The following is a 14573-nucleotide window of genomic DNA, read 5'->3' as shown; positions in this document are numbered from 1 at the left end:
TGGCCGATAAATGATCATACACATAACACATACACACCTTTTTCTCAGAAACTATACAACGTATTGAAATAAACGTTTTTTTGTTTTTTTGGTAGAAGCTTGACAAAGACTTTTATAAGTTTTGAGCGCAAGCTCCTACCAACAAAACGAAAAAAGTTTGTTCCAATACGTTGTGTAGTTTCTGAGAAAAAGGTACATAAAGTTTGAAAATCGTGGTTTTTCAGGAGCGGCGTTTTATTCCGTCGATGTTGTTCCATGCCGCACTGGAATGCTTATGTGTATGATCATTTATCGGCCACTTCCCGTGGTCGGATCATTTCAAAATTAGTATCAAAATCAGTGGAAAAGACTACAGAATCAGAATCTGAAATAAAGAACAGTGGATTTTTCAAAAATTTTATTCGTTTATGTCCCCTTAACAATCTTCTGAAGAGTAGGCAGTAGGTATTAACATGGCATTACAGGTGAAGATTTTCATCAGTTTTATAAATTTGGACACTAGAACCCCTGAAAAAGAACAATCAAACTAAGATTTTTACTTAGGAGTAAAAATTACTAATAGCTCTCGTTCAAGTTGCAATGACCCTTTTATAGCTACGACAGGACATTGTGTAATAAAACTTAGAAGCATAGATATAGATGATTTAGGTATTTTGTTCGAACTCTCTACAGTAGTGTGGCTCTACTGTACTGTAGTTCTGTGGGTTTAAGTAGGGTTTTTGATTGATTTGTTAGTGCCGTTCGTATTTACTTGGGTTAAGTAGTAGGTAGTGAATAGTAAGAAGTTAGAAGCGAGAAGTGAGTAATTAGAAGTGAAAAGTGACAAGAGGGAAGAAAGAAATGAGCTGTGAGAAATGAGAAGAAAGATGTGAGAATTGTGAAGTGAGAAGTGAAAAATGCAAAGTGAGCAATGAGTAATGGGAAATATAACCTGCAGCTGACGTAATGTCCAATTGGCTTTCAGACTGACGCTATTTACATAGACATATCAACTGCTTTCGACAAAATCAACCATGCCATCGCGATAGCAAAGCTAGACAGACTAGCTTTTGGACCAACCGTATTACGCTGGTTCCAATCGTACCTTAGTGATCGGCGTTTGTCAGTCAAGATAGGCTGTGACTGTGACTGTGAATCCAACGAGTTCTTTGCCACTTCCGGGATTCCGCAGGGCAGCCATCTCGGTCCCCTGATATTCCTATTTTATTTCAACAATGTGAACTTCTCTCTTGATTGGCCGCAGTTACACCTCGACGAACAATTATCTTTTAAACGGCATACTTTTTTATGAAGTAGCTAAAGCATCTCGTTACTTGGAATCAAGGACGCACGGAAAGAAATCTGACTCCGATACCATGAATGAAATCATGAAACCATGAAGTTTGAATTGCTGTCAAATCATGACTGAACTGCCATACCAGGCAGCAAGCTAAATATCAGTTTGATGTTAATCTATCACTGTGTCTTGTAAATGGAGTTGCCGCACGCATTTTCGCTTGCATTCCGCATTACCAGCACTCTCAACAAACATTTTATAAGAATAGAACTTTATTCAACTTTTATACAACAAACCTGCGAAGACTGGGCTCATATGAATTTTATCTGAAAACCCTCAAGTGTCCGAGCGTAGAGGACTTCCCCTTATTTCCCTGTAGTTTGGAACCCTCATTCCCTCAACGGCGGATACAGGATCGAAGCGGTCCAACGAAGATTTGCTCGAAATGCTCTTCGGCGGTTACCCTGGAATAATCCACACCAGTCACCAAGCTACGAAAGTCGTGCACAGCTTATTGGACTTGGTTTGCTGAAAGTGAGGCGAAAGCTTTCCCGTGCTATGTTAACCAATCATATCGATTGCCACTCGCTTTTTAGCGAATTAAATATGAACATCCGCTCTCGAGCTCTTCGCGATAGTGCCTTCTTCAGATTTCCTGTTCGACGCACTAATTACAGAGCCTACGACGGTGCTGTCATCAGTCTGCAACGAACCTTTACTAGAGTTTCTTCTGGATTCGACTACCACATTCCACGTTCTAGAATCAAGGTAAAGTTATCAAGCATTGCATCATTAGGACCCTGTGGGTCTGTTGATTTGTAACAAAAAAATAAACAAATAAACAAAACCAGAGATGCGAGAAATGAGTAGTTTGTTTGTTTGTTTGCATTTCAGACCTTTTAACCATATCTGGTCATTCGGGTCTGTGAGACATGAGTAGTGAGAAATGTGTAATGAGAAGTGAAAAATGTGAAGTCAATAGCGAAAAGTGGTCAGTAAGTAGTGAATAGTGAGTAGTGAGTAGTGAGTAGTGAGGAGAAGTGGGTAGGGAGTATCAACAAGTTAGAAGTGAGAAGTGAGTATTAAGAAGTTAGAAATGAGATGAGAGAAGTGAGAAATGAAAAGTAAAAGTGAGACGTAGAAAGTGCGAAGTGAGATATAAGAATTAAGAAGTAGGAAGTGACTAAAGAGCAGTTACCAGTATAAGTAAATACAGTGAATTTTAGAGTAAGTTATCTCGCAAAAAGTTGATTGCCTGGAAATGTTCTGCAGGTATCAAGAACGTTTATTCACATATGTAGAATTTTTCCTTCAAGTAAACTCTGTCGTTTTATTTTTGCCTGTTCACAATTTTAAGCTTAGTCGGACTATAGAAAGCATTGAATTAAAACCGCTCACATAATCAATAAGCATTGGTAATGCAGTTCTTAAAAACTATTTTGGTAGAATATATGGCAACTTTACTGCCAATCCCCTAATGGTGCTGATAACGCTTATTGCGGCAGATAGGTAATAGGTAATATACCGCAAAATGCAGTAAAATTTGCTAGAAATGCTAATAAACGATTGATTTACTGCTTGTGCTAATGTTTATTGGTTACCTGGGCTTGTTACCAGTCAGTTGCAACTACATTTGGATACAGGCAGATAATGCAATAATGACAAACATAAAAGCGCAATGATAGATTAGATTTATACAAAAAAAATGAAAAAAAAACATGCAAAACGGTCCGGCCGTCGAAATGTTTTGAAAGAATTTATTTAATTTTATAATAAAACGACCACGAAAAATGAACGAATAAAATAATTTTATACCTAAGCATTCTTGTGTTCGACAAAAATGACAAGATAGGACATCGCTGCTGTAAAAAAAGTTTTTCAAACTTCGTGTACCTTTTTCTTGGAAACTAAGATATGTATTGACAAAAATACTTCTTCTGTTTTTAATTGGTAGTCGTTTGGAGAAGATTTTTATAACTTCAATGTGAACATAATGGAAAGTCTTAAACTAGGACTGTAGAATATGGAAATAAAAATGTTGAGATCTACAAAAGCCAACAGCTATGAGAACGCTGTTGAACAAAACTAATGCTGTGATCACAGTAGCAAAGTTACAAATTGCCAGTTTTTTAAATTTTCTGTTATTTACATAAATATTAAGGCCATTGCAAATTATTTTCAAAGTTTTTGTCCCCCCGCCCTCCAAAATTAGCTCTAAAAATCGGGGGGCAAAAATAAATTGTTAAACTTGAGTAAAAATTTTTGGTATAAAATCAATTATCTGTGGGTTTTACAGCCTAAAGAACTCAAAAAAAAAGTGTACGGAGTGTTAATAGAAGCGTTAAAAACGAAAAAAAATGGAAGTACAAATAATTTAGCTTCCAAAAACCGGCAAAATTTTTGATTTTGACTTTATTTTGGAAGGTTTTTGCATAGAAAATAACAACGTATATATCAAAAGCAAAAATAAATTCGGGTTTCACGATTAATCTTCAAGCAAAAATTCTTAAGAATCTTAATTTTTTTTGCGTAATTAAAAAATTTCTTTGTTTTACGGAGTAGCAGCACACGGGCGGTATCCTATGCTCATGCTTAGGCTTAATTAAAAAAATTTCTTTGTTTTTATTCGCCCTCCCCTCAGTTGTCTAGCATCGGAAGGACAAAAACTTTAAAAACTATTTGTAATGGCTTAATTATGATATTTTTTTTTATTTTCTATCACAAGATGCATGAAAACTGTACTTAACCATGAACTTCCATTGATTCCAAAGTTAAAGGAAACGCATGGTTATTTTTCAACTAGCAAGACTGATTCATAAATAAACGATGTAATGTTAGAAAACAATCTTTCAGATTTAAAATGTTATCTAATTGGATGAAAGAAAAATATTTTGTCGACTAATATTGTTATTGAACAAATATCTATTGGGGCTAAAAATATCTGCTAGAGAATGGGAACAGCTCAATCACTTATCAGCATTTTCAAGGTATTAATCAAACGTTTACCCCAAAATATTCTTGGTGCATACAAACCTTTACCAACTTACCGCACACTTCATTTCTCGCCGTCAAGAAACGCACGTTTCTCTGCGATCTGACAAGAGCAGATCACGAATCGAGGCGAAACTGAAGCCAAAATGAAAGAAAAAAGTCCAAATTGAGAGGAACGCACCCAGATCTTCACCAGATCAAATACAACACAGACGCGGCCGGGCAGCAGCTTCCAGCGAGCAGGGCCAGGGAGGGCATTTAGGCTACAGCATGAGCAAACAAAAACAGAGCCCGCGTGCTCCGATAGACATGCATACAAACAGAGGTTTTTTTTCAGTCCCCGGCCCGGGCCGGACGGCACAGTAACACACTCGAAGCGGAGCAGCCGCACAAAGATCAGCCCAAGACAAAGCCGAAAAATCAATGCCTGGCGAAACGAAACCGTAGCAGAAAGCCCGCGCTGGACGGATCAAATTAAGCCAGCCTAGCTAGCAAACGGACGAAAGCGGGCGCGCGGAACTGGTGCGCGTTGTTCCGCGGCCGCCGCCGCTTGAATATGAGGGATGAAACATGAAAGAAACGAATCCCGATAATTTAGTAAGAAAACATCACTCCACGGCGGCGGCTGCGGCTCACTTAGCGTTTTTTCTTTCTTTAATTTTTTTTCGACAGTAACGATCACGGCGAAGTTCCTGCGACTACAGCCGGTTAGTATGTGTGTGAGTGTGCTGTGACCGCGGGGGACGCAACGGGTAAACAGAATTTCGGCGTTTGTCCCGCCGCGCTGCGCCGCGGTCACGTTGTGTCACCGTCCGTCCGATGCGCGGTATAATTTACGACCTGCGACGAGTTCTCATATATGCCAGCAAGCAACGTCGTCGTCAACGACGACGACGACGACGCCGACAACACTTTTTTCCCCATTTAGGAGGATACTTTATACCTACACTGTTCGTCACTCACGGTGGTACCATCCGACCGGTGTGGGGTTCACGTTGGAGACTCCAACCGGCAACCTGATTCCGTCGTCGTCGTCGTCGTCATCGTCGGATCTGCGGATCAACGGTGGAAAAAGTGTGCTGTCTATTTTTAACAAAAGGTAGATTTGAAGTCACGATTCCACGCTTGGAGATGTTGTTTTTTCGGCGAGGAACTCACAATGCCTTCCCGCTGGTCTGGCTGTCCAAGCCTGAGGGATTTCGGTGAATGAGTTTGTGAGAAATGCATTTTGGAATGAAGAAGCACGGAGTGGGTTTGAAGTTTTTGTTTGAATTGAAAATTGTATTTCATTTTCCGCAATAAATTATTATCCTACTATTAAATGTACAAATTTTGTTTGGAGCTCTTTGCGGCTGCGCAGTTTAGTGTGGCATTGCCCATATACATCTAATGGCGGTAACTGATAATTTTCTGTTGCTTTACAATTACGTGTATGAATCTGGTTTATATTTTTTTTCGTGGATGTTTCGAAATTTTGATTTTTATTTACGCCGAGAAATTATTATCGAGTATATTTTGTAGCTTTTCCACGCCGCTTGTTTTTTTTTGCGTAAGTTGAATATACGAAATTTACTTCGGTAGTTTTGTTATCTGATTCTAAATACACTTAAGATTAATAGTAAATTTCCTTCGTTCAGTTAATAATAGTAATTTATAAAAACTAGTATCACGTTTATTAAGTCATAATTGTTCTCATCTTGGGTTTCCTTTTCTCTTCTTTTAGGGGAAAATAGGTTTCGATTTAGCGTACTTTTTTTGCTTCATTTGTTTAATTCGATCCTACCTTATCTTTGAGCGAATCATAATACAGTTCAGTAATATTTGGCAAATAAGAAGTGACCTAGGAAGCGTAAAAATTTCGCTGCCTTGTTTCTTTTTCTTTTTTGTGTGTGTAATGAGTGTAACGTTGCGTAACATCTTATACTCGCGAAAGAGAAAAAACTGAATTGACTCGATCTATAACATGACTAAGAGATTTGTGTTTTATTTTTGTACAAATATACACATGTTTCACATAGTAACTAAAGGTTCAAGTGTACAACTAAGAAACAAGTTGGTAGTCTACCAGTTCACAGGCCATATCTTACACGAAATAAGCTCTTCCGTTGCGCCCGAGCTGGGGCGTCTCCGGTATCGTGGAGTACACGTGACCAAGCGAGGCACTAGACCGGCTCATGTTGTAGTGCTGACTCATGGGAGCCTCGTAATGCTGCGAAGACGCTGAAGACGACTCGTCCTCCGTGTTGCAGGTACTCTGTGAGGGGGTGCTTTGGGGCACAGCAACCGGGACGGCCATCCCTGGATGGGCCATCTTGCACCACTGGTCCAGAGCGGTCGGAGCCGGAGTGTACCGCAGGTTGGGACTTCGCGTAATGTCGCCGAGTTTCTTCAGCGCCTTGTCCTTGTTGACGTCCGGTAGAGCGTACCGCAGTTTGTCCCAGAACTTACGCTCTCCCCAGCAAGCTACGGTACAGGTTCGTATCAGGAGATTCATGATGGGATCCATGGCAACCAACTCGACAGGCGCAGTCAGTACAATGACGATCTTGTGCCTCCTATAGGCGGGTCGGATGTTTTCGATTACCGACTGGAGCGCCACTCGAAACTGCGGCTGAGACCACTCGTTTTGCAGGAAATTCATCGAAACCACCAGAATTATCTTCTTCGAAGCATCCGCTGCACTTTGCAGCGAATCCGAGAGGAACGTACTGGAATGCACGTCACGATGATGCAGGCAAACGGCATAGCCGTAATGCTGAAGTTCCGCGCCCAGCAGCCGGCCTACGAATTCGTTGTCGTGGATGCTATACACTACATAGCTGTCGTACAGTTTGTCACAATTTTGCTGCTTGTCGGCCGTAATTATAGGATCTTTAACTAGTCGGACTCCATATTTGGCATGAGCCCACAGACGAACATCCTGACGGAAAACACACGCCAATGCAACCACCAGCGCCATTCCAATAATGGCCACAACAATTGCCGCCAGCAGCGGCACATAACCACCGCCAATCAATCCGTGGCCCATCAGCACAGTCCGATGCACTGCCGGAGGCGCAACTTCATTACTGAACTCCAGCCGAGTTTCGCACGAGCTTATCACATCACCAACCACTCTATTGTCCGCACAAATCATTCGATTAATGTCAAAGTCACCATTAACGTCTCTAATCCAGCGTTGCAGTTTGTGCAACGATTCACAATCACAACGCCACCGGTTGCCTTCGAGCGAAACTTTGTTCAACGATCCGGTTTCCGAAGCCGCAGCCAGCGCTTGCCAGGGCAAAAACTCACTGATCTTATTGTCACTTAGATTGATCACTTCCAGGAATTTCAAGTTCTCGAATGTCTTCTCACCCACGTAACCGATCGTATTATGGTCCAAATACAGTTCGTTCAAATTGCTCAACTGATCAAACTCGAAACCACGAAGCTCTTCAATGTAATTGTTCTCAAGATGCAACACTTTCAAACTCGGTATTCCGTTAAATGTCCTATTATGCACATTCGCAATGTTACTATTGTTCAGATAAAGCACTTCCAGTTTCTTCTTCCCGATAAACTGATGACTTGCCAGTTGTTTCAGTTCATTCCCATCCAGATAGATGGTCGTCGCATCCATGGGAATATGTTCCGGCACTTCGGTGTAATCGGCACTACCACAATCCACGATATTGGTCTTCCAGGTGTGATCGTGATAGCAGCTGCACCGATCCGGACAGGTCATCTTACAGTCACACGCGTCGAAATCACAGCAATGGCACGTCGCAAAGCAGTGCGTCTCGTACTGGCACAGGAAATCGTGCGAGTTCAGATCCATCAGCGGGCGGATCGACGCTCCCCGCTCGTGCTCCATCGTACACATAACCGTATCCAAATCCATCACCCGCGGGTGCTGTCTCAGATGTGACAGCTTATTAATGCCCTGCAACCATTCCATCGTGCAATCGCAGTGGATCGGATTGTCCCCAATGTAGAACTGGGGCATGTCGCGGTCGTCGCTAACGCGTGTCAACGCCAACGCCCCAATCTCCAGCTTTTTAATATAATTTCCATACAGCACCACCTTTTCCAGGTTCTTCTTGTTCAGAAAAGTTCCAGCCGTTACTTCCTCCAGCACGTTGTTGTTGAGAAACAGCGTTTCGATACTGTCCGGAATGTTCTTATTATCCACGGTGACCAACCGATTGAACGACACATCCAGCATCTTAATCTGCAGATTGTTTAAATCGTAATAATTGCCCAGTTCCGTGATGTTGTTCTGGTGCATATCCAACCACTCGAGCGACGTCGGCAGATGGCTGTAATCAAAGTTCCGGATCTGATTATCCGACACGTTCAAAAAGACGAGCGCCGGAAGCGACGTAAACACTCCGCTGATGTCTTCCAGATCGTTATTGTCCAGCCGAATGGCCCGGATGGTGGGATTCGAGCTGAAGGCCGACTGATCGATGTGGCGAATCTGATTCGATGCCAGGTTTAGCACGTGCAGCGACGACAGGGTTACGAATGCGTCCCGTGAAATGTTGGTAATCCGGTTTTCCACCAGCCGAAGGCCGAGCAGTTGTTCGAGCCCCTCGAATGATGCATTATTCACGGTGACAATACGGTTTTTGCCCAGGTCCAACGATTTGAGGAAGCGCAGCTTTCCCAGCCCTTCCGGGATTTCCGTCAGCCGGTTGTCGTTGAGATTGAGGTCGTTCAGATTGGTGAGATTTTCCAGTGCACGCGAGTGCAGCGATTCGATGCTGTTCGACTCGATGTACAGTTGATTGAGGACGTACAGTTCGCTGAAGTGGTGCTGGTCGATTCGTTTCAGCTTGTTGTGGGACAGTGTTAGGGCGACGAGGTTTTTCAGATCGCTGAATGCATTGTCGGCAATCGTTTCGATGAGGTTCGATTCCAGATTCAGTATCTGTAGACTGTACAGCTCACGAAATACGTGTCGGTCGATTTTCGTCAGCCCATTGTGGCTGATGTCCAGAACGACGAGACGCTTCAGGCCGGCGAAGGTGTCACGATTGATCCACTCCGATGTCAGTTCGTTGTGTGAAAGGTCTAGTATTTCGAGACGGTCCAAGCCCTCCAGCAGGCCGGGGGCCAACACGGATAGCGAGTTGTTCTGTAGATAAACCTGTCGGAGTTCACGTGGGGACTGGAACAGTTCCGGTGGCAAAGCCACCAGTTTGTTGCTTGACATGTTAAGCACTTTGAGCGATCCCAGCCCAACAAAAGCGCGGTCAGCCAACGAAGTGAGCAAATTGTCCTGAATTAGCAGAACATTTAACGACCGCAGCGACGATAATCCGTTATCGGGCAGTGACAGGATGTCGTTGTGGGACAAATCCAGCACCTCCAGTCCAGTGTTGCATGCTTTTCCCGGTGCTGTTGGGCCATTTCCCCAATCGGAGAATCCCAGCTGGGAAATGTCGGTAAGCCTATTTTTGGTTAAATTCAGCTGTCTCAGCGAGAACAGTGGACAGAATACGTCAGTCGGCAAACTCCAGATGTTGTTATCGGCCAGGTCGAGCCGCTTCAGCTCCGTCAGCCCTCGGAAACTTTCCGGGTGAAATTCCAGATTCATAGCGGACCAGTCGGTGTTGTGGGTTCGCAGTGAAAGCGACCGAAGGTCCCTCAGCGTTGACAGGACCATCGAAGGCACATACTTAATTTTACAATATTCAATCTTTAGATCACGAAGGCGCTTCAGCGATCCCAGGAAGGCCCCCGAATGCTGATTGGCTTCGAGCGAGCTCTCGAAGAACAGAATATCACTGCACTCGAGCTTCAGCGAATTGATTCTTTCGATCTGATAGGAGCTCAAATTACGCATCAACGTATCGGTGCCGCCAATTGTTTTCAGCTTGCAGGACAGAACCGTCGTCACGGTGTTTTCGTCCTCGGCATTCTCGTCCAGCACTCGTTGCCATTTGCATCCTCTAGGAGCGATATCCATTCGGCTCATAAGGGTCGATCTGGCACTGACAGCCGCCACCACCAGCATGAGAAATAGAAGACTCTTTGGGAAATCCATAGCGCGGGATAGACTCTTAGTTTCGATTCTATAGTCGACTGATAGGAACGTAGAGAACGTAGAAATCTGCACACATTAGCCAATCATGAAGGTGCCAATTTTTGGCTTGGTTGGGTTATATCGGGTTAAACGAACGAACGTCGCTCGGCACACTTGAACTTGCTTCTTTTAACATACACTTTTCTTCGTTGCTAAATTCATCTCTCACTTGAAAATATTGACTTGCTTCTCAAACTTCAAAGACCAACTGGATCATGTCGAATCACACACCAGCCATCTGCACAGATGGTTATTTCTCACACTTTACTGTGCTCGGTTGCTTCTTCCACTTTTTAATAATCGGCTTCAAAGTCACACGTTGTGTTTAATCTTCTCATTTCTCTCAGCATCAGCACACCAGACAGCTCTTATCTCTTGCGTAACATACAGAGCAGTACATATCACACACTTGGCATTGCACCGAAACCGTCGTCGCCAGCCATTTGAGGAAAAACTTGTCAAAACACTAACGAGACGCGGTCCAGAACCCTTAGCTGGATTTCAGATGTTGTATCTCGCCACTTGGAATAGATTTGGAGGATTAACTTAAAGTATTTTGTATCGTTTCAAATGCACGAGAACCGGACTGAATCGGTATTGCGTCCTATTCCGAGGAGTGTCGATGGTGTAACTGAAGTAAAGTTCTCAGATTTCGGCATCAAGATAGAAAATTTGGATAAACATGCTCGCTACATCGGTCACAATGAAACCGAAACTGGAGGGGGAAACATGAATGAGAAAGAAAAGCAAACGCCAATGAATTTCTCTCACCGTCGTTCATACTTCTCTCACCATCGGAGGGGAAATCGAATGAATTTCCGATTCCTTTTCTCCCTCTCACTCGATTCCGACTCACTCTCTCGCTTCACCCTGATGGGCAGCAGTCTGTTCTGTTCATTCAACGACAAACAAAACTGTCTCGCTGCATCTCTCATTCATTCCACTGATGAATGATGCGTGCATACACAGCCTCCATCACTCTCATCTCTCACCATCATCATCGGCGCGCACTTTTCGTCGTTTGCCTTGTTCGCCATATTCCATATTCGTAACGTAACGTGGCCGACGGACGGGCTGTGTGACTGTGACCGTGTTTAATTTTTCGGCCCTTGTCTAGCCTACTTTTCCACGACGACGAGGGTCCTCTCATCAAGTGTCCTCTTTCGTATGATCCTTCGTCCCTTCGTCGTCGTTCCGTCTCTTTCTGGTTCGAACGAATCGAAGCCCTGCTGTTGCAGTCCGTGTTCAGGACCAAGCCAGGACTATACAGATGCAATGCAATTTCAGCAGAACAAAAAGTTGAACTTTTCGGAACTTCGAAGGGTACCCGGTGGGAATAGAGCGCGCACCGGTCGGCAGGCGGAGGAGAGGGAAACCATGCCAAAGAGTGAAGTAGAGTATGGAAACACCAATGTAAACTGTTTCAGTTTTTCCCATCCCTCGGAAGGTTCGGGATACCTGATAGTTTAAGTTTTGAAGTTGCATGCCTGCCTGCCTGACTGCCTGCCTGCCAGCCAGCGAACGAAATCTGTTTTGGAAGCCAAGAAGGCAGAGTTGTTTACTTTCTTAAGACCCGAAGGAGTCCATTGAGCAAAAAGGAAAAAGTAGAAACAAGAACTTTTGTCTGGTCTCATGTTATTAATTTTGTGCGCTCGGGTCCGCCTGGCAGGGAATTGTTTTGTGCGATGCGACCGGCTAGGAGGCTAATTTTCGGATCATAAAGATGGAGAAATTTAATTATAACCAGCAGCAGTATCACCACCGCACCGGATCGAACCTCGGGGCGAGAAACAGGGCCAAGGTTTTTTTTAAGGTTTGAATGCAGGTTTTGAATATTTTATCGATTTATGATGAATGTTTCGACGAATTTCGTCGGGTACGAGGAACCGAGAGCGGTCCGGTGGTGATAAGGCAAGATGAGTTTTAGCCGTAATGAAGATGATAATGAGGCTTATATGGCTTGATTGGAAGATGGATTTCTGTTTATTGGAGCTCCGTATTCGAGCGCCGCTGCTGCTGATGTTGATGCTGCCGCCGTGGACCGGTACGGTATCGAGTGCAATTTGCATTCGGTTGATTGGGCAATTTGAATACGGAATGATTGGACGATTTGACTCGGTGAAATGGCTGGACTTAACAGCAATTAGGTTGATTGTGCGCGATGAACTGAAAACATCAGCCTGTTTTGTAGTCGTTGACGTTCCGACCAAAAAAAACAAATAGTTATAAACATATCTGGGCTACCTGAGGAGGGGCATAAAACAGTACTGGTTTCGTGTTTTACGGCTGTGCATTTTTTCCTTCAAATGACCTATTATAATATTGCCCAAATTGTATCTTTGTTTCCATCCTAATTTTATTGTTTTACAATACAAAAACTTCGCCTAACAAAACTGAAATATTTATTTTTATTTCAGCACTAAATGATGATTCGTTTCAGTATATTGTCTACCATACCATGGCGACGAAAATTTCCAATATGCTATGTAAAACTAACTTTATACCCTGAACGTACTTCCGATCACTCAACTCGAGTAGTCGATTTTTAGGAAATTGAATTAAAAACTGTAATGTTCCGATTTTGTCCGCTCCCGAATTTGTCTACCCCCGATTTTATCAGCTTTATATCCCGATTTTGTCAGCTTGTAAATTTTGTTTAATTTTTGTGCTTTTAAACATGATTTGTAATACTTTTAAGCCTGCTTGAAACTAGGTATCCCATTCTCTGGGGAGAGTTTTTGAATAAAATGATGCCTTCTTGCGAGTAATTCGGGGTTAAAATTAGGGTATTTTTATAGTAAAAGTTCTATAGTTCCCAAACAAGCATAAAGAGAGGTATACTATATTCCGCAATGTTGTGTATTTTGACTATTTGTACAACTTTGCAAAACAGGAAAAAGTCATACAACAACTACAAAAACAGCTAAAATAGAAAAACTGATTTCAATGATTTTTTCATTTATGAGAAATAGGATTTTTCTATCCTTGCAAAATTTGTTGTAATAATATACTGAAAAACTTTGCAGAACACATCAATATGTTATATGGAAACTGTAGACAAATCTGAGAGGTTGTGCACAAGACACGACCGCAGAGGTGTCTTAGGACTACGCAAGTCTCTTTGTAGCGATAGTAGGATGTATCCATGTATGTAATAATACTATTCTTTATGTATACAACCTACATACGCAACATTTATCAAAGTAGTAACATTGTATACGTTCAATCCTCAACCGATTTTGGAGTCACACTAAACCAAACAGTAAATAAATTTTCATGATCTGTTTCTACGTTGAATAGTGCTTTTCCTCTGGTAATCGGTAGACGGTACGCGCGAGTTTTCAAAAAGCTGAAATTTTGGGCAAAACTTTTCTTCAGTTTACAAAAGAAGAACACTGATGATAAAGCATTTACAAGTTGCAGACGTTTTGGAAGTGGCAGAACATGTCACGTGACCAGTAAACTTATTCCGTCATTTGTTGGTCGTCCGCAACAGCGAAAAGTTCAACGTTTCCCTCGTTGCCTGTGTTATTATGGCATTAACTGGGCAAGAAAATATAATAAACTCTTCAATCGTTGTGTGATCCTTAAAAGGATTGTTTAATGATCATAATTCTAACTTGCAATAAATTTGCACTAACGCACCTAATGTAATTCTCTTTTCGGTAAATTGTAGTACCGATAACCGCTAACCAGGCACGGCTTGTTGCAACAGACCAACCAGAAAGCCTCAGCAACTATCCGATCGACAAAACCGTTTGTGTATGGTCATGAGTCACGATGAAATACCAGTCCAAGTGGCCAACTGCAAGTAACGTGGCATAATTGTGGTCGTTTTGTTGTCGCGAGCAGCATATTTCCTGCCAATTCCAGAACTTCAGCAGCCAGATATTCCATCACGGCAGCGAGACGAGTGCTCCAGCTCCAACACGCTCAGCATACTTTCCTTTCCTCAGCAGCCGATGAACATGACCAACTGACGACGATGTGCACCGTAAGGCAAACAATGTTTCAAATACAACTTTTAAAATTATGCCACGGATGTGACTCGAAAGCTGCTTGTCCGATGTGTCGCAAGCTAGCTGCTTGCCGATATATCGCCAACGAAAGCCGCTGACCGACTGACGATGCGCAGTAAAAGGCATAGCAGCCAAAATCATATCGTTCACTGGTGGATGAGTCGATGGATTCTACGGTTTGTTGTAGAGATGTGCGCCGCGCCGCCCACACTTT

General features: G+C 42.9%; 1 protein-coding gene across 1 annotated transcript; it reads right to left on the bottom strand.

Moving 5' to 3' along the window:
- Window positions 1–6350: 6350 nt before the first annotated feature.
- LOC128734358 (toll-like receptor Tollo) lies at window positions 6351–10301 on the bottom strand. Its single transcript, XM_053828520.1, has one exon. The coding sequence runs from the start codon at window positions 10299–10301 to the stop codon at window positions 6351–6353; it is 3951 nt and encodes a 1316-aa protein (XP_053684495.1).
- Between the last annotated feature and the right edge of the window lie 4272 nt (window positions 10302–14573).

The sequence above is a fragment of the Sabethes cyaneus genome, chromosome 2 (genome assembly GCF_943734655.1).
Source record: "Sabethes cyaneus chromosome 2, idSabCyanKW18_F2, whole genome shotgun sequence".
NCBI classification, from domain to species: Eukaryota; Metazoa; Arthropoda; class Insecta; order Diptera; family Culicidae; genus Sabethes; species Sabethes cyaneus.
This window is presented reverse-complemented; position numbering and strand designations above follow the sequence as displayed.

Excerpts from the sequence above, each read along its gene's own strand:
- LOC128734358 (XM_053828520.1), bottom strand. The coding sequence starts at position 10,301 with ATGGATTTCCCAAAGAGTCTTCTATTTCTCATGCTGGTGGTGGCGGCT.